The sequence below is a fragment of the Felis catus genome, chromosome A2 (assembly GCF_018350175.1).
Source record: "Felis catus isolate Fca126 chromosome A2, F.catus_Fca126_mat1.0, whole genome shotgun sequence".
Classification (NCBI taxonomy): domain Eukaryota; kingdom Metazoa; phylum Chordata; class Mammalia; order Carnivora; family Felidae; genus Felis; species Felis catus.
The window spans coordinates 144410655-144437989 of record NC_058369.1 but is presented as its reverse complement, the minus strand read 5'-3'; the positions used below and the strand labels follow the sequence as shown (position 1 = coordinate 144437989).

The following is a 27335-nucleotide window of genomic DNA, read 5'->3' as shown; positions in this document are numbered from 1 at the left end:
TAAAACCTCACTACTTTTTTTAATGAAGTTTTCTTGTAACTGCCTTTCTATGACAGATTCAAAGTGTCAATTTTCCTGCAATGATAAATGACAACAGGGCTGAGGATGTATAGAAGATCTGGTCATTTATTTCAATCAAACGTTTGGTTATTATGCACTAAACAGTAAAAAAGGATACCATTTAGAATCAATGGAAACGAAAGTAACAGTATGGAAAAATTACACTATGACACTGTATCTGTATAGCCAGTTTGCCTACATTTAAAAAAAATAATAAAATAAAGCAGCATTTGTACTTCATTTTCCATACGTAGCACCAGTAAATCCTCAGTTGCTTAAGTGTTGACGAAAGATATGCACGACCGGGGCGCCTGGGTGGCTCAGTCGGTTGGGAGTCCGACTTCGGCTCAGGTCATGATCTCGCGGTCTGTGAGTTCGAGCCCCGTGTCGGGCTCTGTGTTGACAGTCCAGAGCCTGGAGCCTGTTTCAGATTCTGTGTCTCCCTCTCTCTCTGACCTTCCCCCATTCATGCTCTGTCTCTGTCTCAAAGATAAATAAACATTAAAAAAAAAAAAAAGATATGCACAACCAAAAATCATCACTCTATAATACAAATCTTAAGAGAACTCTCACTTGAAGCATCAGGTGCGGTACTTTAAACAAAATGTACTGCCTATGGAATTAGAAATAAACGCTTCACAGCATTACTTCAAATTTAATGAGTATCTGAATTAACTACTCTTCAACTTAACAGTCCAGCTTTTAAAAGAAAAAGTGTCAAATCTTTTAAAAGAAAAAGTGTCAAATAAATAATATTTTGAAATACTGAATTAATTAATTGAGCTTTCGTTTGGAGAGCGGAAAGGCAGGGTATCCAACATGTAGTTCTAATGATCAAACGGTATGGTTGAATAGGTAAGTTTAGAAGGAGACTTCTCAATTTTTAGCTTCAAGTGTGGGATTTCAGAAAGAAGGGGGTGGGGGAATTGCTGGATGGGGCATACTTGTCTCTTTATTTCCCTTCCTTTGGGTCACAGTAAATTAAATTCTCATCAGAGCTCCTGCCAGTTCCCATGGGAACTCTATCAGGCTGTGAAAAACATACCAGAATTCTCAGAAAAGAAGGAAACAGTACGTAAAGTTCTCTCCAAGCTCTTGCTTACCCACGCCCACTCCCACTTCCTCACTAAGTCAGGCACCCAAGTCAGGGCCAACCCAGTCAAGGGCCAAAGAGCACCTAGGCTCAAAAAGACAATCTTAAGAAGAAGGGCAAGCAATAGACTTTAAACTTGTTAGACTGGCTTTGAAGGCAACAGGGCCTAAGCAAAAGAGAATGCTGGCTGCTGTTTCTCATAAAAATTCACTCTCTATTCCTCCCCACTTTCCCACATGTTGCCTTTTCGGTTGCCCCTCTCTCTAGCTTTCAACCAACCTTATCAAGACAGAGACTAGAACCAGTTTGTTGTGGTCGTCATATTATATACTGCTCGCTGTTCTTAATTTTCCTAAGCCCTGACTCAGTAGTTTGCAATTATCGATTGAGTTCTGATGATATGCCAAACATTGTACCTAATGCTTAACATATAGTACCTCACTTAATGCTCATGACAGGTCTGTGTTAGGCAATGTTACCCCAGAGATTCAAACCCATGTCTGTTTGGTTCCAAAGTCCATATGCTAAACCACTACAAATAGCCAACATTAAGATATTGATTAAACATTCACTTGATATTAAATGACAAAAGTATCTCAGGTAGAAGTCTAAGGACACAGGAAAACCATCAAAGTGAAGGTTACAAAACAGTAAGTACTATACAATTACAAGCTAAGTTGAAAATTATGCAAATACCCAAATATATAAAAAGAAGACTGGAATATATACACTCAAGTATTAATAGATACTACCCCTGGGTAGTAGTTTCCTTTTGCTTTAATTTCTTTCTTTCTTTCTTCTTTTTTTTTAATATATTTTTAGAAGAGACAATCAGTGTTGCTTTTGTGACTGACAAAATAGGCAGTAAATGTTATTTGTAACACAACACCAAAAACAAAATACAGTATCATAACCAAAATAGAATGGACAATATCACCAATATTAGCAGAATGCATAATTACATTTTCAAGTAGGAAAATTATGGCCGCAAAGAAAACTAGGCTGAAATTTTGTAGGAAGATTCTAAGCTTTCCCTAAATTGTGCAGATCAACAACAACCATTTAGTACTTTTAAGCACATAAATACAAATGCAAGGATACTATTTCTGGTTATCTGTACAAAATTTTAACTGTATTTATGATGCTAGCATTTGTGTTAAAAGGGAGAAGAATATCCACCCACCCACAAACATCTGCCTATATAGGCCTAAAATATCTCTGGGAAGATTCACAAGGAAATAGTAATAATGGTTGTTTGAGAAGGTAAAACTGAATTAGCAAAGGACCAGGGGCGGGTAGAAGGGAGCTCTCCCAACTGTATACCCTTTATTATCATTTGAGTTTTGAAATCAAATGAAACAAATTACCTACTCAAAATAATCAATATAAGAGGTGAACACCATACCAAAAAGAAAAGGGAAAAACTTAAATCAATGTTATTGGTTTCTTAGTAAATAAAAGTGTCTAAAAGATAAAAGATATGTTAACTAATTTAAATGTCTGCCTATTTTATACAATAGTCTGTCAAAAAATATCCTAGGTTTCCGCACTGGCTATCTTGCCAAATGACTTCCAAATTTCTATTTCAGCAAATGAAGCAACCAAAAGCATTTAGTTTCTTGATTTGACTATGAAAATCTTTAGGAGGAAATAAAAAAAGAATCACTACTTTATCCATATATGTGCTTTCTAAAACTGATATCTACATCTATTTTTTTTTTTAAGTAAAGAACTTGCTATGTCAAATAAAACCACAAAAACGTTTTGAATTCTGTCTTCCTGGCTGTTTAAAAATTAAATTTAAAAAATCCTATAAGGAAAAGTATCTTTGCCTTGTCATGGAAATCACACCAACACAAAGCGTCTCTGAAGGAAGGGAAAAAGCAAGACCCAGAGCCATCAACTCTGCACTGCTACTCATCACCCTGGACACACACGATTTGGAGGACAGGGATGATGACATGCAGCCAAGGAAGAAACAAACGTGAACGTGAATTCCAGGAAGTTAAGCCACGCAACCAGCTTCCCAAGGCTTCTTGAGCCATCCAAATAGTTTCTCTTTTCCTGTGGATACAATGCTCAAGCCCCTCACTCATACTTGTACTTGGGGCAGCACCAAGCAGAGGTGGCATTAGAACATCTAGCAAGGACACACATACCCTGGCCCATCAACTAGAAACCCTGTGGGAAGGGAAATCAGACTGAAAAAAGTGACTGGCAATTGCTTCCTCATTCGTGTCTTCCCTTTTCCCAAAACACTAAGAAATGACAATTAAAGCACTCAAGAATTTTGAATGTACCACAATTATTATCTAGCCTGGAAATTTTCAAGTTCGTCCAAGAGGACCCACGCCCAAAGAGAACCTGGAACCATCAAGCGAACTAAGTGGACCTTGTTCAGAGAAGCAAATGCTCCAGCAACTCTGGTACTGAACCAAGTTTCATGCTGCTGAGAGGAAGAACAGAAACAAGAAAAAATGACATTTAGCAAATCACTTTTTTCCTCGTAAGGCCAGAAAGGTCCCAGGGATCCACTGCCACAGCCAAGTCAGACAGTACGGCAGATGGGGTGTGTGTACTGGAAGATGAGAGCAACTACAGGCTATGAATTCTGAAGTTGCTCGTGTTGAAGGTCTGCGCACCTTTGAGGAGGGGGATGGAAAATGGAAGGCAGAGAAATGGGAGGGGAAAGGAAGACTAAATCGAGGGAGGAAGGAAAACAACAAGGAGGTTAGAGAGGAACTTTGTGTCCGTAAAGGGAGGGATAAAGAGACTATCAACACCACTTTCATTCTCCACTGGTAGAGAAAATAGCATTTAAGTCTAATACATTTTGCGATCCCATTACGATTTTCCCTTTGGAAAGTTATGATTAGTGACCACCAAACCAGAAGAGCGCAAGAGCAACAACACGATTCATCTTTGTCTTTCATCTTCAACAACTTCACACATGGAGAGTTCAAACCACGTGCTACCTTTCTTCCACACAGCTGGCGGCACCGCTAGCCACGAGAGAACCTGGTGGACAGTGTGGAAGTGCGGAAACAGTGCCAGACCGAGACGTCAGAGAATCAATCATTCTGATGGATTTGGCTTCTAAAGCCATCATTTCAAAATTTAGTGAATTGATGAATGATGGAAGGAAACAAACACCAGCTCTCAAAAGGGAGAAAATCATTTGAAGACACAGGTCCTAAAAAAGGAGAAAAGAGGCCCTTGCCCCACTGGTAAACCAGACTGTAACCCGAACCATAACCATTCAGACCCAACATTTCAGATGAAAAGACATAAAAGATGCTCTAACTATAACTCAGTAACATAAGCACAAACAGGAAAAGAATGAATTCAATTTCCTAGCCTTCTCTTGGGGAGGGAGAGAGCTGGTGGGTAAAAGCTAATTAGAGCTGCTTCATAGAGGCGGTAGGTAAAGATTTATATGGCAGCTCGCCAACAGTCTCCTGACATTCACTGCTCTTAGTATAAAGAATCACCCAGTGGTCACAAGACTCAGGTGTGTGTGTCTTACACACATAACCTCCTTAATCTTATCATTTTGTCTACCACAGGTATTCACATTCATTGATATTTAAAATAAACCTTTGGTAGCAAAAGATGAAACTTACAGAAATAAAAAAGCATCAGGTAGGTCAATCAGTGCTAACAGGACAAAAAAAAAAAATCTTCACTACTGGGTTTAGGAACAGATATTTGGGATTGGCAGTTCGCTCCCTTTTCACGATAAGGAAACTAAGAGCTAATATAAAAGAACACATCCAAGGTCATGGAGTTAGGATAAGATGCACTTCAGGTCTGGGGCTCCAGGTGCCCAAGCTTTTCTACCTTCAGCCCATCCTGTGAAGTGAAGCCAGCTCAGGCCATGGAAACCTGCCAGCTTCTCTGTGGTGCTCCCCCTGCCCCAGAGTCTCTACTAGGAAAAATACACATTTATCAGTAAATGTGGTTATACCAGAGTCTGATTGGATATACTACGATGACTAATTGAGCCTTTCTGGATTTTTTTAGTAAGATCATCTTTTTAGAGGATGTATTTTCCATCCGTTCCATTCCTTCGCATCTCACAATTTAAGCAAATAAAGCACACTGAAAGAAAGGAATTCGTGTGTAGCGTAAGAATATGAACATACACAAACTTTAGCTGCCGTGTCTTCCTGCCTCTGAAATGACAGAAATGTCCTACCTCTTCACTGTAATGTGGGCTGATAAGCTGTAGAAAAGGCTGGAGGCCTGCTTTTCAGATACTAGCTTGTATTTCCATCTCGAGGAACTTAAAACAGTTTCTTTCTGTCCTGTCCAAAAGTTACTCCTAATACAGCTCTGCTACCGTTCCCTCCCTACACTAGTGCACCTAAGAAATCACAGCTGTCAAAATATCCTGTCCAATTTACAAATGAAGAAACAGAGGCTTTGTGAACACTCAGACCATACACTTAAGATTACATCTCTTAGCTGTTGAGAGTCAATAAAAAAACAAGAGGGGCGCCTGGGTGGCTCAGTCGGTTAAGCGTCCGACTTCGGCTCAGGTCACGATCTCGTGGTCCGGTCCGCGAGTTCAAGCCCCGCGTCGGGCTCTGGGCTGATGGCTCAGAGCCTGGAGCTTGCTTCTGACTCTGTGTCTCCCTCTCTCTCTATCCCTCCCCCGTTCATGCTGTCTCTCTCTCTGTCTCAAAAATAAATAAACGTTAAAAAAAAAATTTTTTTTTAAAAAAACAAGAACTTCACCAGCTGCCATGTGGTAGGTACCATTTCACCAAAACTTGTTCACCTAATTTCTAACCAGTGATCAAGTCACTTCTGGGATTTTCTTCCTTTCTTTCTTCTAATTCCGTATTTTCTTCCCTTCCCCGCCATTTGTTTTTAATTTTTTTTTAATTTTTTTTAAATATAAAGAAGGGCCAGAGGTTTAGAAGTGGCAGAAACCTGGCTTAGCAGGGAGAAGTCAGATGCTCTAACTGGTCTCTCCTTTCTCAGCCCTCTACCATCAAAGTTTGAGCCTGCCAGGCTCCGAGGAGCTGGGCTCAGCAGGAAACTGCCAGGCTAAAAGGTACCCCATATACTGCAGAAATGGCAAAGTGGAGCAAGTCAGCAACTTACTTTCAATTCATTCAAACTATTATTGGAGACTAGGGACATTATGAACCCCAAGTCGGGGAGGATGGGAAGAGCAGGGAGTAGTCAGGGGCCACCAAGTTTTAAAATAATGGAGACTCAAATAAAAAAATATTAATTTTGCCGACTAAATCCCTGTCAAATCAATTTAGAAGAGAACAAATTACAAATACTGCACACTTTTGACTATGAAGTAAAGTCACAGAAACAGCCCCAGACCAGACCTCTAGCACCCAGGGAGGCCTGCTCAGGCAGCAGCACACAAACGTCCAAGAGCAGCCTGGCAGTGAGGGGCAGGCCGCACTAGGCACCGAGCCAGGTGGGGAGGTGAGTTCACAATCATAATTCATTTCTCTTTTTCAAGAGAAAAAGCATATACTTATTCTACATATTTTTAATGCCTTTGTCTCTCAGACAACACCATGCCTAGAGTTTCACTGAAGCCAGGCTCAAAGTCTCTCAGGATGAGGAAATTAAAGAAAGCAGGCGACAAGGAAACCAGCTCCCTGGCTTAGAACTACAATGTGAGCTCTCTGCATCCCTTCTCCGTATATCTACATATCCCCAACCTTTCTTGTTTTTAAATGTTTAAGTCCAAGTTAGTTAACATATAGCATAACGATTTCAGGAACAGAATTTAGTGATTCATCATTTACATACAATGCCCAGTGCTCATCCCAACAAGTGCCCTCCTTAATGCCCATCGCCCATTTAGCCTGGCCCTCCACCCACTACCCCACCAGCAACCCTCAGTTTGTTCTCCGCATTTAAGAGTCTCTTATGGAGTGTCTGCCTCTCTATTTTTATCTTATTTTTGCTTCCCTTCTCCCCAGTCTTTAAGACCTTCTAGATACAGGACAAATCCAACATCTTCTGTGAAGACTTGATGGGGATCAAACCAGATTCCCGACGTCAGGGACTGCGAGCTGAACAAAAAGTAAGGTAAGCTCTCTGCCCTGTAGGGCTAGGAGAGGGAGGTCAGACTGGGAAAATGCTCCAGGAGAAGTGGGCACAGAAGTATGCGAGGAGGCTGGAGAGCCCAAACTTCACATGGGGAGCCTGGAATACAGGACGTTGGGAAGATGCTTAAAGAGAAACAAGTGCGAAGGCAGGAGGGTGTGAAAGGGCTGGGCCGTGTCCACAGAATGGTGAGAAATTCTTTGTGACACACTCTATGAACGTACAATAGGAAGACTGGAAATGGCATCACGGTATTTTATACACAACCGCCTTTGATTTTACGTTCACTTAAGGAATTAGATGTTTTACTGGAGGCATCTGGAGATCCCCAGAGTTCGTGAAAGGATCAGGAGTGTGCATACAGAAGGCAGTCTGACAGTAACATGAAAGTGTGCAAAGACCAGAAGGAGCAGACCAACCACCTAAGGTAGAGCTGCAATAATTAAATTGAGATATAATATAAGGAGCAAAGAGACTAACAGTCACTGGAAGTATTGTGAAAAGGAGGATTTGAAAAAGATAACTGTGGCAGAATCAGGCAAACTTAGGATAAGGACATCGCAGACTCTAAAGTTCAGGACAATGGACAGGGGAGACATTATTTAAGACCAACAGCAAAGGTAATCAAGACAGTTTGTGGGCAGGGATGAAAAATCATATGGAGGCCATGAGCTACATTTTGGATGTAATAGATGTCACCTATTTACTGGAATCTGTATTTGAGTAACCAGTGGTCAGCAGCTGGAAACATCTGTAGGAGGAGAAAGAAGTTATGAGTGGAAATATTCACATGCGAGTGTCAGCAGTACATGTGGTAGTGGAAACCTGTAAGTGGATAAGGTCACACAGCAGGTTAAGACCTCTCCTGCTTCTGACAGACAACTATCGTCTGTATAATTCATATTAGTATTAAGCTAATACCGCCAAGAGACACATTTCTGCTATCTCGCCAGTTCTTCAAATACGTTCCTACTCAACTTCACCCGTTTTGACGTAATCTTGTCCCACCCAGTTAGACTGTAAGCAACTGGTGACACAGATGATATTTTAGTCATCTTGACTTTACCTCCATGAAGGTACCTAATAATCATATGTACCTTTTCTAAAAGTCCACGAGAACAGGAGTTTGTAAGGCTCTACCCCAAATGCCTAGAATAAGGTACGCCACATAGTAGTTGCTCAAAAAAATATCTGGTAAATGAATAAAAATGAATTGATTTCACTAGACTACCACTCCTGGCCTTCTTAACATATCAAGCAATTAGGCATCACCGAAGTTTCAGGGACTGAGTCCTCAAAGAGAGTAAGTCGACTTGACCTTTGTCTTCAGAAGATGACTAACTGCTCATCTGCCCAGCACAGCCCAATCCAAACACTTGTTGAAACCAGAAGAAGAGAAAAGGCAAAGTTGCAGAAAAAAATACCTGGCTCAAAAAGGTCTGGTTGAAGACAAAACCTGAGATTCCTATCGTTACAGAAAGAAATTCATGCATAGCTCTGCAGGCAAAACGTTAGACATGGTGCTCCAGAATACAGACTTGTAATTATTCCTAATGTCCTATTCATCACCCTTGAATGGGATGAGCATGGTTCATCAAAAGCTATTGCCAGGAATGATTCCTCCCAGAGCACGCCATATTTCAAAATGCTGCTAATTACTGAAGTAGAAGCCACAGAGGCCCTGGCTATGGCAGCCTTCTTAAGTGGACAGCAGCATTCATCCTCCAAGGAAGGGAAACGGGACAAGTGGCAGGGTGAGCCTACTGACAAAACTAGAAACGTGCTCTCAAGTATCAATTATTCTACAGCAAATGCATAAACCAAGGTAAGTAATGATAAAAGAATAAGTGCAAAGATAAAAAAGCAAGACAACACAGGCAGGGAGGGGACGAGAGGTGAAAAGAACATTCAGACCCTTTCCTTTGGATTAATTTTGCAGAGGAGGTCATTACCAAGGTACAAACCCAGGAACGAGAACTCTAACCAAGAGCCAAGTGGTCAGACACATGAAGAAGCTAAACTATTTTCCTTGTGAATATTTCAGGTTTGAAATCAATGTGTTGACAGGGCCATGCTCCTCCTTTGAAGGCTGCAGGGAAGAATCCTTCCTTGCCTCTTCCCAGCTCCTGGTGGCTCCTGGCCATCCTTGGCGTTTCTTGACTCGCAACTACCTCACTTCAATCTCCACGTCCGCTATCACATGGCTTTCTGTTGGCCTCCGTGTCCCATCCTCTTCTGATAAGGGCACTAGTCATTGAGTGTAGGGCCCACACAAATCCAGTATGATCTCATTTCAACTTCAATTACATCTGCAAGGAACTATTTCCACCTAAGATCACATTCTGAGGTTCCAAATGGACATGAACCACGGGGGCAGCAAACTACAGAGCCCACTACACCTATCACCATGAAAATACCAGGAAAGACTGCCCAAGCCAGCAATCCTCATGAAATAACATTGCAAAACTTTAGGCATACCTGAAAAGTATACTTTAGGCATACTTTTCTCTGGCATTGCCAGAGAAAAGTTAACTAGCAAGCGAAAACAAGAAGGCAGTTCCAGGTATCAATAAATGAACTTGTTTCAGATAAGAGCAAAAGACTTCACTCAGACTTTAAACACATTAAAACAAGGAGCTTACAACTACACGACCCTAATTATGAAGATATGGTCCAAAAACACCATTTCTATCACCCGGATGTGAGGAGTTGACGAAACCTCCACCTTAGAACCAACAAACACTGTATACACTGCCTTCTTGTACATACACAGGTTGGTTACACCCTCAGCAAAGAAACATGCAAGTAACCAGAATTATTAGCCTAACTCTCCGAACGTAAAAAACACAAACAAATCAACAAGAGAGGTCACAGAGAAGGAAACCCTGGAAAGTCAGTGCTTAAAAATGGAATTCACCGATTCTCAATGATGTATTATTTTGCAAACACGTACAGGATGTTTTCTTCAAGAATTTTTTGTTATTAGAAAAGTTACATGCACTGTCTCTCTATAGGTCCTTTTAAGATGAAACTATTGGAGAAAATAATATTGAGAAAGATAGCAAGAGTCGAGTTTCTTTTCCAGTTGAGTACATCTATACCCCATCCCACTTTACACTCGTCTACAACATGAGACATTCTGTACACTGTCACAGAGCGCAAGTGCAAAAGAATCTAGTCTCTGTAAACCAGGAGGTATAGAACGTTCGAAGATTTGCAATTCAGCACATTTTGTAAGGTTTTTGGCACATAAGGGTTATTTTTAAAGAGGGAAAAAAAGGCTGTCCTCTCCCTACCCCCAAACACAGCTGAGCTGATTCAGCACAAATCTCCCCCTAAAATAAAATCCTAGTTTGCAGAGAATAAGCATGGAAAGTTCCAGCCCCAAGGACGACATTTCAGAAACCTAGCCAAAAAGATCTGGAGTGGGTGGCTTAAGAGAGACTGACCACAAATCATGTTCTAAACAGAAGAACTTTCACCAGAAAACTGTGAGCAACTTGGGAGTCCAGGGAAGAGTCTTTAATAATAAGCAGAACAACATAAGAGTATTACCCAGATCAGAGAATCTCGAGGATTCTGGTAGCTAGTGAATCATTTCCCACAGGTGAGCATACAGAAATTTCCAGGAATGCAGTTGAAGGTTTTAGTTTTTTTCATTTAACTTAGAGACAGATGCTTTTTGAAGAGGATATTACAATATACCTCATACAAATACCACACTTTCACCAAGAAGCAATGTGCTCAGCTACACACCCTGACGGCCCTGAAAGCGCAGAGGTACTTTTCAAAAGCTGCACATAAAACATTCAAGAACTCATTACTTGAAAGGCATTTAGGTGGCAGCAGGTAGAAACTTACCTTGCCGAGAACGGCCAAATTTTCAGAAACAGACAACTCTACAGTTTTGTTAATTACTTTCACTAGATAAGTGAGCTAACGAATCAAGGATCATTCCCAAAGTCCATAAGGTAAAGGGCATGTAGATGACCCTTGGTCTCCAATGCATCCTGACACATTGCCTTCATGTCTAAGTGGGAGAAGTCTTACTAGAAAAAAGCAGTCAGAAATTATAAGTCATTCAAGTCATCTCTGGATTTGGTGAATATCTACAGTCATTTATTCAAAAAATTTACAGCCACATGGATGGTAACAGCTGGCCCAGAGAAGGCAAGGACAAGCAACCTCGTATAAACCTGTCAATTTAAATCACAACTCATTCACAACCTCAGGGCCTGTTTTGATCACTAATGTAAAGGACTTTTCCATATCATGAGTGAATCAAATTAATACGAAGTGGAAAATGAGGAGATGACAAAGGAAATGTTTATAAAAACCAAACTAAAATACATTGCAGGTAATTAAGAACAAAAATCCGCTGACTTCCAGCTTTGCACTCAACACAGCTGATTAAGTAACACACTGCAAAAGACAGAACTTAGAAGTGTTTTTAAGGAAAAGGATGGCCCTGTTAAATAACAAGGAGTGAAGGAGTTCCTCCTCAAGAAAGCTCCAGGTCCTTGAAGAGCTTCCAAAAGTTGAGTGAAAAACTGCTTCTGCTAAGGAATGTTCCTCCAGGTACCTTCAGAGATCTGTCCTTGCACAGGGGAAGGAGCACTGAGTGCGCCTCAACTACTCCCTGGCTTTGGGCCAAGATGAAAAAGCAACCTGACCTTTCCTTTCTCCCAGATGCTCCCAAGTCACACCTATGCCAAGAGATCAAACAGAAAAGGAAATCAAGCCTCAACATTGGCTTAGCAATGTTACCTATGACCTCACATTGTCTGTGTAACTAGCAGAAGAACATGTAATCTGACATAGGTTTCTCCAAAGAACAATTTGATGAAACATCACTTCACAGGGACATCTCAGACTAATGAGATCATGTCTAGAGGGCTGAAGGCATTCAAAGGGCTGATCTACGGTGCTCTTATCACCTGCTGAGATCTGTAGACTAGGATCCTACAGCTACAGAAATCAACTTCTTGTAGTATGCCAGGTATGTGTTATATACAAGAACTGATGTTATCCCAAAGAGGACCATGACCCTATGTATCTACATTATTCAGTAACACAACATGGTGGTGGGCCTTTCTAGACCTTTAATTTAGCACAGCAATGAAATGCATAGACACCTAGATAAAACACTTAATTTCTATGAGCTTTAGTTTCTTTACCTGTAAAAATAGGAATGATACATCTTGGGATGGAGTAAAATTAAGTAAATTAAGTAAAATTAAATACTCAGTGCTTACCACAAAGGACAATGAATGACAGCTCTGACCCTGTTAAGCTTGAATGAGCGTTATGTAAAGTGTCCCAAGAAGTCTGTCTAGTTCACAGTACAAATTGGAACAGCATGAAAATCATACGTAAGTATTCACCAAATTGCGAACAAGCCACATCTTCATCTATAGTTGGCATCCTAAGGAAATAAGGCTATTAACAGTAGTTGGGTCACCAACTGGTTCTCAAAGCACATTAACCCAGAAATAGAGGGAAGATCATTTATATGTAGTATCAACCATTTCCAGGTTGACTCAAGAGTCCTGACACGAAGAGATAATCTCATGCCACGTCTTCCACATCTGGCTAACCCTAGGCAAATCAGGTAGGGCCAGTTCCTACCACCCTTAATATATTCATATCTGGATCCACACAGCCTTCATCCCATTGCTCCCATTTTCCCCTAAAGTTAATTAATTTGGAAGAAATTTATTGAGCACCTACTGTGCATCATAAACTGCATGTACTGAGCAAAACAGATGTGGGCCCCAGTTGGCCTAATATAATGAATCTAACAAGAGAGAGATAGTAACAGAGAATCTCTCAAATACATTAAGATGTGAAAAACTGGGAAGAAAATATTAGAAAAGGGGGGTCGACTTTCTCCACAAAGTCAAGTTTAAATTAAATCTGAAGGATAATTGTGAGATTAATAAGGAAGGGGAAAGGAGGACAAAGTGGGTATCCCGAACAGAACAAATTCCAAGTGCAAAAGCCCTGAAGTGAGAGGGAGCATAATGTAGTTCAGAAACCTAATGGAATGCCAGAAAGGGGGCCAGGAGGTAGATAAGAAAAGGGGTAGGAGCTTCTTTCTGGGAAGCAGGATGGAACCACATTATGCAGGACCTAGTAAGTCAAAGGAAGCAATGAGAAGCCAAAGCCTTAGGCAATGGCAGAGCACAATGTTACTGTCATTGGTGAAGCTCCCAGTAGCTGCAGGTGGAGAATGGACTGCAATGGGAAAGAGTGGCTATGGGAAAAGCACTAAAAACGTTCCAGGAGCCTCAGTGAGAGGAGATCTAAGACAAGACAGCAGCAATACAATGGAAGGAAGAGGAAATGCACATATCTACACAGCAGGAGCTGGTGAGGGACTGGAATAAGGGGGTTAAGGAAGAGAGGGTGTCAAAGATGTCTCCAACAGCAACAGAGAGGCATGACTTCCAGAACATGGGAGGAGCCCCAATTTTCTGACAGGGTATCACAACTTTGGTTTTGGACATGACGGATTTGCGAGTCTGGTGCACATGAAGATCGTTTCCATCTACCCCAAGGAGTTCCATGCCTCCAAAAGTACGAACTTCAGGAAAAAAAGTACAAACTTTCCAAAAGAGAAGAATCATCTAAAGCAATATGAATTTGAAATAACTCCTGGTATTACTTATATCCCAGTAACTTTCCAAGTGTCTGCATTTATCAAGAAAAATGCTCAATTTTCAGTGGAGATAGGAGAGCCTGGACTGAGCATATAATCCCAGGGCCGAAGCTTCCATGCACTCTTGCTTCTTGCGATTCCATCTCTTCCACCTGTCCATTTTTGACCCCTCAACTGTCCAAACAAGTTACAAGTCTGAATGCAACAGTTCCCATGGTGATGGAAACTGTGCAATTAAGGGACAGGAGTTACAGTGATTTAAAAGTCATCTGTAAATGCTGTATTACAGACTTAAAATATTTTGAGATTCTACTTTCGAGATTCTATGAGGTAACTGGGAGAAAATTCCCAGTGAAGATCCCAGTTACCATTACCTTCTTCCACTGAGAACAAAATGACTTAGGCACCCACACTCTTCCTTTCAATAGACTGACACTGCTCCCGCTGCTAGAAGAAGGCTGCAGCCCAGGTTATTTTTGGAGGACATCATTCTCACCATCTTATACACACCTAGGATATCACACCACAAAACTGAAAGACGTGTGGAAGTTACCATGGATTCCATTTCTCCACTATATTGGGGCCATGAAGAACCCCAGAAGAAAGTAACAAGACAGTTCTTCACCATGCATATTCCTTAGTCAAGATTTCAGTGAAAGCACAGATGGCAGATGGTAAACAGAGGATGGGGAGGGAATTCTACCAGGCAGTATGGCAAGTCAGACAGCTTCTGAAACACTTCCAAGATACACACGTATCCTTCTACGTCTCTCTCATCCAGAGAACACACACACAAACATACACTTTACACAACACATACACGCTTTACACGTACACAAATGCCCGAGCAGGCAATCATTTTGTGGAAGTTGGAAACTTGACACCACATCCAACCAATACTACTCAAATCTGTGCAATGGGCTGGGGGCGCCTGGGTGGCTCAGTCAGTTAAGCGTCCGACTTTGGCTCAGGTCATGATCTCGTGGTTTGTGAGTTCAAGCCCCACGTCGGGCTCTGTGCTGACAGCTCAGAGCCTGGAGCCTGCTTCGGATTCTGTGTCTCCCCCTCTCTCTGACCCTCCCATGCTCATTCTCTGTCTCTGAATAATAAATAAATGTTTAAAATAATAATAATAAATTTTTAAAAAGAGAGATAATCTAAAAAGAAAAATCTGTGCAATGGGCTGATGGCAGTCAAATTAGTTGCACACTGATTCACATCTCTTGACCTCAGAGCCAGTTAAAAAAAAATTGATAACTGAAAGGGGGAGGCTGTGCTAGATTCTATAAGAAGCAGCATTGTTAAACACAACACCACAACAGACTGGCATCTGGAAAAATATGAAAGGCTAATATCCTAGATTCTGGTAACAATCCCATGAGACAGGGGAAGGCAAATAATATTCCTAGTTCACAAGTGATGAAACCAAGGCTCAGAGAGGTGCGTGGTTCCATTAATTAAGGCACTTAGCCAGAATTACACCTTGGGAATGAATTGAAGTGAATTTCCATAACTGAAATGGAGACCACTGAACCCAACAAAGCACCTCAGCAGTTTACCTTCAATCTTATTTCTCTACATTCTAGAAACTCCTCAAAACTGTCATATTATAGACTCTCTGGGATGGTCAAATAATAGTCTGGGCAGAAAAGATGATTTTACCTCCATTATCTTGCTTAAGCTGTGACAGGCTGCCCTAATCAGCTTTCGTGCACAGAGGCACATAGGCACACATGCTCCCTCTCGGTGCCTCTTAATCACCATGTGCCATGCTGAACAGCTGCAGAGGTCTGAAGGGAATTGGCAGAAATGTGCAATGATGTGCTAGCCACCCCCCTGAGGCAGCAACTGCCCTGCCTGCTCCCAGACTCGAGAGTAAACATGGGTGTTCGCTGTCGCAACTGATGGGCCCAGAAGACAGGCAAGTGGTTTCAGGTGGTGAGTCAGGAAAAGCAGTTTGCATCAGGAATGTTCCGGCCCAGCAGAGCTGAGCAGCATCCTACTCCCCACGCAGGGATACGGTATTCATCATTTATACAATGTCACCGTGGGGGACAAAACTTGGGCTCAGCACAAATAGAATCCAATCACTCTTATGCAGAAGAACCAGTAAACAACGCTTCTCCCACCAAGAAGGAACCTAATTGCTTAAGAATTGCCATCATATCTGACACTTGAGGTCGGTCCTTCTATCCACAGACAGAGGTCTTTACAGAGGCCTGGACAGGTTCTGAGAGCAGAACCTTGGGCTAACCTTCTAGGACCACTCAGCATTGGCTGCAATAGCTGTGATCGATGCTCCCACGGATGAAACAGAATCAGGCAAGGGCACTATTAAAGAAACCAGGTGGATGTCAGAACACACGCCACGCAAACAGCTGCACAGGAATCAAATATGCGCCACCACTCCTTTCGAGGTGATTTTGGATGGATTTCAATAGAAATCCACACTTTTGAGGGAATTCCTTGTTTGCCTCTATGCTATTGTTTATGAGCCAGTAAATGAATGATAGGATATACACTTGGTGAAATAGAGATGTCGACATTAGATCAGATAACAGGAGATCTAGAAATTGAAAGAGGCTTAAAGCCATCATTCGCACTACACTTCATGAATGAATACAGCATTCTGTCAAGTTTTATACAATGACAAATGAGCCTATTCTCTGGAGGAACCTGAGGAGATTTAACGTTCGTTTTAGGAAATCCAGTTTAGTTTCTCTGTTTCAAAATTAGCAATTTCATCTCGTGCCAACTTCAAAATCTCTTTATTATAATTTATATTTCTAGTGACTATGGTATACAATAAAAATTGCTTATGTTTATGAAAGACTACTTTGGCACTGGTTCAAAAGCCAGAGCCTTATCAAACCTGTCACATCATTAAAAATCTGCATTTAGGTAAAGAATGCTAATGTGGCATTAATGTGTTAAGGCCAGATATACAGCAGAATGGCCTTATCTTTCTGAAGATATAGGAAAAATCAACCCAAAACAAGGTATTTTCCAGAACAACCCTCACTGAAGCAAAGTACAGAAAAGACAAATCACAGTCTCTCCTTGAACAGATTTCCATCAATTGCCATCAAAGGAACGACGCCATTCATTTCCTTTGTTCATCAAGGACACAGACACCTGCCCAGAATATTGACGGTGGGGAGGGCAGGGAAAATAAGGGAATGCTCAGAGGCTCACTCTCAGCCTCCCAGAATGGCAAGTTCTGCAGCTGGTCACAATTATGCTCTAAGAACACAAGGAAATGCACTCTTAGGGTCTCTGAACTATTGCACTGGACTAGAAAGTCAATGTGCTGCACCAAGGGCTTCGCAGGAACTCCTGGGAAACCACACAAGGCTCCCCTCACACTTGCAGCAGAAGCTCCAGGAAATATGACAAAAGCCGAAGAAGTGGAGGAGGCATATGCACCACAGTTCACTTCAGGAAGCACACTCCCAATCCAGGAGAGCCCCTCTTCTCAACAGCCAACCTATCCCTCAGAGGCAAGGGAGGCAGAAAAAAATAGGAAACTTTCCTTCAATAGCATATCCCACAGCACCACTTTTAATGGAGGTGGCTGAAGGGAACGAGAGAGCCAAGTAAATGAAGCTCAGGGCAATATGCAATTATTGAAACTGGAATTGAGCCTGGACCCTGGAAAGAGCATGCTGTGAGGGCTTTGGCAATCACACTGTGGTCAGGGCCCCAATTTTCAATTTCTCCCATGGGATACCACTTCCCGATACACAGACACGCCCCTCTTCGTATCGAAAGTAATTCCACTTGACTTGGTGGATGAGTGTCATCTGCAGGTCTCTGGGATTCCATGACGAGGGCCCAGCTTACGATGATCCCCAACAATTTGCAAATATGTTTCTGTCATCCTTTACCTTTTTCCCAATAAGCTTCTTTCGAAGAAATTCCCGAGCTTCAAACATGTAGGGGATGTCATATAGGGGACGTAGTTTCTTGTTCTTATCCTAAAAGAAAAACAAAGTGTCACATCAGGAATGAAAAACAAAAAACAAAAAACAGGCAAATGAACACAGCCAATAAAACCAGACACTGGAATATATCTGAAATATGTTACGTTGGAAATATACTGCCTCCTCATATCACAGATACTAAGTGCTAGATACACCGTAAATAATTAATAAATATTTGGATGAAGTATTTTATACGGAATAAGATTATCTTTTTCACATGATAGACTCAAAAATAACTAATGGAGGGGCTCCTGGGTGACTCAGCAGGTTAAGCGTCTGACTTCAGCTCAGGTCATGATCTTGTGGTCCATGAGTTCTAGCCCCGCGTGGGGCTGTGTTGACACCTCAGAGCTTGGAGCCTGCTTTGGATTCTGTGTCTCCCTCTCCCTCCCTCCCTCCCTCTCCCTCCCTCCCTCCCTCCCTCCCTCCCTCTCTCTCTCTTTCTCTCTCTCTCTGGCCCTCCCCTGCTCACACTCTGTCTCTCAAAAATAAATAAACATTAAAAAAAATTTTTTTAATAAATAAATAATAACTAATGGAATGTTTATAGTTACCCAACCTGGAAACAACCTAAGTGGTCATCACCTGTATTAACTGTGGTACAGAAGAAGCTCAGTAAGTATTAGGTCCCTCCAAATATTCATAGATACACTATGAATCTAGTTCCATTATTCTGTAAGCCGTTATTAAGCACCTACCAACCAACAGACCCATACAAAGCTCTCTGTAAATACAGGTTATAATCCTAGATTCAAAATATTTGCAACCTAACAGAGTAACACAAGAAAAGATACGAAATGGCAACACAAAGCAGTTTTGAGTAAGTGCTAAACTGTGATATAGACTAGGGACTAAGTGCTATCAGAGTTCAGGGAAGTGGAAAGAAAGAAGTAATCAGGAAATGTTTCACTGACAAGGTGACAAGGTTTCACTGAATTAATGTGAGTTTACAGGGTAAGAAAAAACTAGGAAGAAAATTAGAGTTTAAAAAACAGAACAAGCTAAAGGGGGCAGGAATAAATAGTATTTCAACACAACACTCACATGCATGAATATCGACATACACAATTCTTTCATTATCTCACAGGCTCCAGACTTCTCCCCAAAAGGGTTACTATTCTAAGCACAGAACTTGGGGAATATGAGAGAAAGTTCTAGAGGAACTTGACAGAAGAGGGAATGGGTAGGAAACTGAAGAGATATGAGAAGCATTTTAAGAAATGAATTAACAGAATGGATAGAGCGGATAAAAAAAGAATCCAATATTCTAACTCATGGTGACACATACATGGAGTCTAGAAAAGTTTGCCTTTTGATGGGGAGAATGGAGGGGTGGAGGATGTTAAAAGAAACAGGGAGATGCTAGCTAGATCACTTGCTATGATTACTTTAATGTCTCTCCCCAGCTAACCCAGAAGTTCCAAAAGAACAGAAATCCCATCCACTTCTGTTATTCTGTGACCCTAGAGCCAAGTACAGTACCTCCCCTCATACTCAAGTAATGGCTGGATGAACTAAATACAAAAGAAATATGAAAAATGACATATATATATATATATAGAGAGAGAGAGAGAGAGAGAGACACACACACACACACACACACACACACACACACACACACACAAAACACACAAAACGCAACCAAGCTAGAAGAAGACTATGTACAGATTTCAGAATCTCCTGGACCATTAACGCTGGAGGGAAAATTCACAAATAAAGAAGAAAATCAAGGACGAACTCCTGACCCAGAGGTGTGCTGTTGCTTACCATCCTGTACAGTTAGCTCACCCGGCCTTACCTTTACCATCTATTACACCTCTGACAAAACAAGATCTCTTTATAATCCATTCCACACTCAAAGAAGCATTCAAATTATTTCTTCTCATAAACAGCCAACTCCTCCTAAATAAAAAATCTTTATCATTTTAATACCCCATATTTAAACTAATCCTAATGATAAGATTGAGGTCAAGGGAACTGAAATAGGTGTTTCCTCCTAGACCCTGATCAAGCTTTGGTGTCCAGAACACGTTATTTAAACATTTCAATTCATTGATATCGCCATGATAAACCTCTTATGAGAATACACATAATTTGAGTGTGAGCTTCACATTCGTCATATACTGCTTTCTAATTCTTCTGGTTCAAACAACAGTGACCAAAAGGCAGCAGCAGCATTATGGTACTCTTCTTGGAAGTTAAGGAGGCACGTTCAGAAATGAACCCAAGTTTCTATTCCTTCTTGGATGTGTGAGTCTCCACATGCTCTTAACAGGAACATCGATGGCCATACCCTGACCAAAGCCCTGGGGTGTCACAATCACTGCCTAATAAGTGAGGTATGGCCCTGAATATGAAAATCTTTAAAGAAACAGTAACACCAAACTGAACTTTTTCTTACAGGAAAAAGAAAAGGGGAAATGGAATACATGAGAGTTGCCCAGGTAGAGGGAGTTCTGGGTAATACAGGGCAGATATACAGGGTTACAGATATTTTTTTTTTTTTAATTTTTTTTTTCCAACGTTTATTTATTTTTGGGACAGAGAGAGACAGAGCATGAACGGGGGAGGGGCAGAGAGAGAGGGAGACACAGAGTCGGAAACAGGCTCCAGGCTCCGAGCCATCAGCCCAGAGCCTGACGCGGGGCTCGAACTCACCGACCGCGAGATCGTGACCTGGCTGAAGTCAGACGCTTAACCGACTGCGCCACCCAGGCGCCCCGGGTTATGGATATTTTATAAATATCCAGGCAGTCCAATCAAAATTTTGAGTCATGACGAAGGTGCCAAGTATAATATATAAGCCATAAAACAGAGCTTATGATGACACTCAATGATACAGAAAGAATGCCGGCTAGACAGAAGATTCTAGGTGCCAATAATGAACAGGATTTTTCATACAGACAAAATCAATGGTTATCAAAATAAGCCCTTGGGAATAAAGAAGTGCCAGCATATTCATATTTGCCACACAATAGAGGACAACCTATTTACAGAGAGTAGCTGTATAATTACACAAGCCTAAGTGAACAGTATTTTAAAAAGTGAACTGAACAAAGTATGGACATTTACCTTGCATAGCCTCATGATCTGTCACAGAACCTGAATGTATGAACCTTACTCTACTTTTTCTGAAACACCAAAGAGATCACAAGGCAGTATCACTTGATTGGAACTCCAAAACAATGAACAAAAGCTAAGAGATACGGTTTTATCAAGAATTCAGATGAAGGTCACGAGATGAGGTACACCTAAATAAATGAAAATGGCTGTCTGGGGACGCCTGGGTGGCTCAGTCGGTTAAGCATCCAACTCTTTGATTTTGACTCAGGTCATGATCTCATGGTTCAGGAGATCAATCAGGGCTCTGCGCTGACAGCGTGGGGTCTGCTCGAGTTTCTCTCTCTCTTTCTCTTTCTCTCTCTCTCTCCCCACTTTCCCTGCTCATGGTCTCACTCTCCCTCTCTTGCTCTCAAAATAAATACACAAACATTGAAAGAAAAGCAAGGAAAGGAAAGGAAAGGAAAGGAAAGGAAAGGAAAGGAAAGGAAAGGAAAGGAAAGGAAAGGAAAGGAAAGGAAAGGAAAGGAAAGGGAAAGGGAAAGGGAAAGGAAAGGAAATGGCTGTCTGAATAAGAAAGACTCAACAGGACTGACCCAAGACAAAATGCTCTCAAAGAATGAAGGAAAAGTAAATACTATACCAACAAATATCCCAATCAAAAAACGGTCAACTTCAGAGTCTGATTACATGTCTCTCATGAAGCTGGGAAAGAACTAATAGCACAAGCAGAAAACAAGGTATCAGAAGTGAAAATAGAATGATCTTGTTACTCTAACCCTTCAGAGCTAGTAGCTATTGACATCTGCAAACATCTTACAAGAGAGATATTAGAAGTCCCTAGGAAACCACAAAATAAAAGCAATTCCTCCAAATTACCAGGTACATAAAAGCCTCTGAAATCTCTAGGAGGCAATTGAGGTATGGAATGTATTCTGAGAAAACAGGACTTTAGCAGAATCTTGCCTGATAAAAAGGACTGTCTAGTTTAGAATCTAATTTACACAGAAATATTTTTAAAAAAATAAAAATAGAAGAGAATTCTTGCTTTATCTGGTGGACAGATAATACACAAACCAGTATGTACTGTAATCACTGTTCATCCTGAGAAAGGACATGGTACATATAGACCCTGAAATGACTCCTACATTAGAGATAACTTTAATTATCTATACCTCTCACTGGTTTGGAAAGGGAGGCCCAACACCCAAATCTTAGCATCTAAAGACACACCTGGCATTTTTACAGGAGTTGTTTGGCTTATTGCCAAAACGTCGTTCAATGCTAACTTAGAGGGAATGAAAGAGACCTCCAATCAAGGCCTTATATTCAACCCCCTAGTTTTGGGCCTCAACCTGAAACCAAATTTTATCTAGCTCATCCTGTAGCTCAAATATCTAATATCCCTTAGGGATGCTCCAGGATTTCTTAAACAAGACCTGAAAAAATACAAACCAGGGCACCTAGGTGGCTCAGTCAGTTGACTCTTGATTTAGGCTCAGGTCGTGATCTCCCAGTCGTGGCATCGAGCCCCATATCGGGATCCACACTGAGCTGGGTATAGAGTCTCCTTGGGATTCTCTCGCTCCCTCTCATACGCTCTCAAAAATAAGTGAATAAACTTTAAAATAAGGGGGTGGGGGGAGGAACCATGAGGCAAAAAAAAAAAACAAAAACAAAAAAAACAAAAAACAACAACAACTAATAAATGTGGTTCCACTAAAATTAAAGCAGTTCCTTAGTGAAAAGACTTCATGAACAAAGTGACAGGCCAAAGCACAAACACTTGGTAGCTGATAACTGAAACAGATATAGAAAAAGCAGAGCAGGATGAGCGCGAGCTGGAGTGCAGAGCCACAGTTGTAATGTGATCAGGGTCTGTTAAAAACAAAGCCTCGAAGAAGGTATGGGGTTGAGCCATCTGGAGAAAGACGGGGAAAGCAGCCAAAGCCAAGACCCTGAGTGGGTTCAAGGAACAGCGAAGACACCACTGCAGCTATGGCAGCATGCACAAGGGGAGAGCAATCGAAGCTGAAGACACACATCTGACTTAACATCTGTAAAGGTTACTCTGACCACTTTGTTGATAACAGACACTACAGCAAGAAAAGGGTAAAGCAAAAAGAGATCCATTAGGAGACTAGGACAGTAATCTGGGCAGCAAATGGTGGTAGATTGCATCAAGGAGGGAGCAGTGAAGGAGGGAAGAAGGGATCAGAATCAGGAAATATTCTGACAGAAGGCATGAGAGGTGTGAAAGGGAGGAGCCAAGGACGACTGCAAGGGTTTTTAGGTGAGCAAAAGGAAAAACGGGTGGGGTCATCAGAGGAGGTGATCAGGAGTTTAGTTCCTAACATGCTAGACTTCCAAGTCGACAGGCTGGATAAACAAGGGTGGAGTTGGGAGGAAAGCTCTGAACTGAAGGTACACATTTGGGAGTGACTGGCACATAGGTGGTGTTCAAAGCTATGAGTCTGAAAAGGACTTGAGGACTGAGCCTTGAGACATTATAACATTAAAAAGGGCTAAGAGAGGAATTTGTAAAAGGAGAGTGAGAAGGAACACTCAGTGAGCTAGGTAGGAGGAAACTACCGGAGCATTAGGCCCTAGAAGCCAGAAAAAGAAAGTGAATTGAGAAGGAGGAAATGACCAATGGTGTCAAGTGCAGCAAACCAGGGCGGGGGCGGGGGGAGGGCGACACTAAGATTTGCATGATGCATTAAGCTAAGTAGAGGTCATCCATCAGTAACTGGACAAGAAGAGTTCTGGGTGAGCAGCGGGGGCAGAAGGCTGACTGGAACCAGGAATGGGAAGTGAAGGACTGGAAAAAGCAAGCACATGCAATGCTTTTGAAAGCTGTGCCACAAAGGAGTCTGAAGGGATTACGTGGCAGCTGGCAGAGGAGGCAGGGCAAAGAGAAAGTACTTCCGTTTTCCATTTTGGACAAGAGAAAAGACAGGCAATGGTCCAGCAGAGAGCAAAAACCTGACAACGTAGAAGAGAGAGGACAGAACTTCCAAAGCAATGTCCTTGAATAGGCAAGGTGGGAGCGGCTTTCTTTACACCGTAATTCAGCTCAGGTGTGTGCATGCAAATACTGTCAGGTCGGTAGATGTGGTGTAAGAATCACTGGATATTCTGATTACTCCAATTTGCTCTGTAAAGAAAGTAAGAATTGTAACAACTCAATAAGAAAAAAAGAGAAACAATCCAACAGGAGAACCGACAAAAGGTATAAACAGGCATTTCACGAAAAAACTCCAACTGGACACTAAATATATGAAAAAAGTAATTTTTAATTAATCATCAAGGAAATTAAGTAAATTATGATCCACTACGTTGGCAAAAATTTTAAGGTGAACGTGGGGAAATGCAAATGCCCTGTTAACCACAGGTGGGGAGTAAAAAATGGCTCAAATACTGTGGCATCTTGACATGGTGCTCTTTGTCATCATTTGGTTAAAGTTGAAGATATGCACCTCTATAATTAGGAAATTCTACTTAAAGGTGGGTATATACCGTAGAAAAGTCTCATATGTGCAAGCAAATATAACAACACTCACAGTAACAATGTTTATGGTACGACCCCAGAGTCAAATACTACAGAGCTGTTATGCTAAATTAAAGCAACCCAACAAATGAGCAAATTTCAAAAAATATTGAGTAGGAAAAGCAAGTTGTAGAATGCTACAGTAAAATCCCACTTAAATACTGACTAAAACCACACGCAAGCAACATAGAAGCATATAAGCAACAAAAGTATAAAATACAAAGAAATCAAAGACAGTGGTTACTGATGTGAGATGGGCAGTGGAAAAAAAAGAACAGAGGGGAAAGAATGGGTTTGAGAATGAGTACATGGCACTTCCAACTATCTCTGTGAGGTTTTCTGTCTTGAAAAAGAAAAAGAAAAAGAAAAAGAAAAAGAAAAAGAAAAAGAAAAAGAAAAAGAAAAAGAAAAAGAAAAAGAAAAAGAAAAAGAAAAAGAAAAGGAAAAAGAAAAGGAAAAGGAAAAAGAAAAAGAAAAGGAAAAAGAAAAAGAAAAGGAAAAAGAAAAGGAAAAAGAAAAAGAAAAGGAAAAAGAAAAAGGAAAAAGAAAAAGAAAGAAAAAGAGAAAGAGAAAGAAAAAGGAAACAGAAAGAAAAAGAAAGAAAAAGAAAAAGAAAAAAGAGAAAGAAAAAGAAATAGAAATAGAAAAAGAAAAAGAAAAAGAAAAAGAAAAAGAAAAAGAAAAAGAAAAAGAAAAAGAAAAAGAAAAAGAAAAAGAAAAAAAAGAGGGCCTGAAGCACATGTGGTATAATACCAAGGCCGAGAAAGGAATGCCTACTAGATTATTGAACAATGTTGGAATGTTTCTTAAGCAAAAAATGTTTAGGGATAGCAAACCCCAAACCTTGTTTGGTCAACATTTTCCCTTTGCTCAGGGAATACTTTACTGCACAGGAATAAAATATGAAACAAACAGCCATTCTTTTCCTCATAAAAAATGAATTAAATTCCATTTTGTCCCTCAAAAAAAAAAAAAGTTCATAGATATATCCTTCCATGAGACAGAAGGGAAAAATTTAACTACAAATGTGCTCTCAAGTAACCAGGGTCAAAAAGAAGTTTGATTTTTGTTTTTAATAGGAGACCTGAACTATAATAATATTAATTAAAGTAGCCAAGCAGAACTGTACTCTATGAAGATTTTTAAAAAATGACCGTTGAACTAAAGTAAGAACAGACATGATCAGATTAAAATGGATAAAATTTCCAACAGTAAGTAATGGCCAGTCCCAGCTGCCCTGACACACATGCATTTTGATAAACAGAGGCTCCTATTTCCATTTGAATTATAGACTGAACATAGGAACATTACCACGTGCCCTGGGCATATTTACAATCAAGAACCTTTCAATTCCCTTGGCAGCCAGGAGACAGAATCCACATGGATATCCACTGTTTTATGGTCCTTAACACAGAGTAGCATATTTTTAATAAACGTGGTCAGCTAACTTGAAAGCGACAGTCAGCACCTGGGGAAAGGTTCAAAACTTGGCCAAATGGAAGAGAGTTTGTACCATTCTACCTAAAGGACCATACAGAGAAAGTTCGTATATCCAAATATTTCTCCAGGAGTTGTTTCATAGAAAAAAAGGTGTTTAATTCCTAATTAGCTCCATTTCACCTTGCCAATCAAAGGTAAATAGGGTCTATTAAAGAGACACGGTCTGAGTCAAGTCCTAAATTCACAAGGCAATACATTTCATACATATCTCCATGAGGCAAAGAGGGGATGGTAAACAATAGAAATCAAATTAGAAAAAAAAAAAAAAATGAAATTAGAAAATCAAATTAGAAAAAAAAGTGATTATAAAAATTCACAGGTACAAGATTAGAAGGGCTACACCACTTTCACCCCCATGATTATGCCCCTGAAGTTCCACTGTTTTCATAGGACCCTCAATTTTTCTTAATTTTTCTGACAATTATATTTGACCTTGCTGATCTCATGTTTAAGGATCTAATAACATGTATAAAAACACTGGAATTTGGGGCATGTGGGTAGCTCAGTCGGTTAAGTGTCCTACTCTTCTTTTCGGCTCAGGTCATGCTCTCACAACTCATGGGTTCGAGCTCCACATCGGGCTCTGTGCTGACAATGCAGAGCCTGCTTGGGATTCTCTGTCTCCCTCTCTCTGCCCCTGCCCTGCTCTATCTCTCCCACTGACTCTCTCAAAAATAAATAAACATTAAAAAAAAAAAACCCACGGGAATTTAAGGTATAATAATAAATACTATTGTTAATGATGGGGTTCAAGTAGAAGGAGTCTGAGAAAACAATAGAAATAGGAAGGTCATTTTGAACTTATCCCTATTCTTCTCACCTCCAACAGGTCATAAAACCTCATGGGGGAGATGCCTTCCTATATTCGGGGGAAGGAAAAGAGCATCCTTATTTCCAAAGAAAAGACGACATTGTGAAGAATCAAAACCAACAGGCCTTGACACTTCCCTCGTATTCTTTCACCCATCAAATTTCTACCAGGCAATCCATTCTTCACTGACCCAGCATAAAAATACTCAGGTCTGGGGGCGCCTGGGTGGCGCAGTCGGTTAAGCATCCAACTTCAACCAGGTCACGATCTCGCGGTCCGTGAGTTCGAGCCCCGCGTCAGGCTCTGGGCTGATGGCTCGGAGCCTGGAGCCTGCTTCAGATTCTGTGTCTCCCTCTCTCTCTGCCCCTCCCCCGTTCATGCTCTGTCTCTCTCTGTCCCAAAAATAAATAAAAACGTTGAAAAAAAAATTAAAAAAAAAAATACTCAGGTCTGTTTCTTAGCATCTTTATCTCCTTATGAAAGCTTCCATGTCACATAAGTCTTACATTAAATAAATCTGTATGTCTTTC

At 40.9% G+C, this 27335-nt stretch overlaps 1 protein-coding gene and 1 long non-coding RNA gene across 4 annotated transcripts in view; one reads left to right on the top strand and one right to left on the bottom strand.

The window, feature by feature from the left end:
- SND1 (staphylococcal nuclease and tudor domain containing 1) overlaps positions 1–27335 on the bottom strand; it is a 422256-nt gene that overhangs the window by 251390 nt on the left and 143531 nt on the right. For both annotated transcript variants that reach the window (XM_011280535.4, XM_023250533.2), the window contains one exon: positions 17789–17878. In XM_011280535.4, coding sequence (XP_011278837.1) covers positions 17789–17878 — 90 coding nt within the window. The remainder of the gene's footprint in view (positions 1–17788; positions 17879–27335) is intronic.
- Positions 1056–27109, top strand: LOC109497588. 2 transcript variants are annotated; one of them, XR_006594514.1, is made up of 4 exons: positions 1056–1803; positions 6695–6804; positions 7114–7222; positions 26824–27109. It is a non-coding gene; the product is annotated as an uncharacterized LOC109497588 (long non-coding RNA). The 2 variants fall into 2 exon arrangements; XR_002153881.3 differs by lacking the exon at positions 6695–6804 and having other exon boundaries at positions 1058–1803.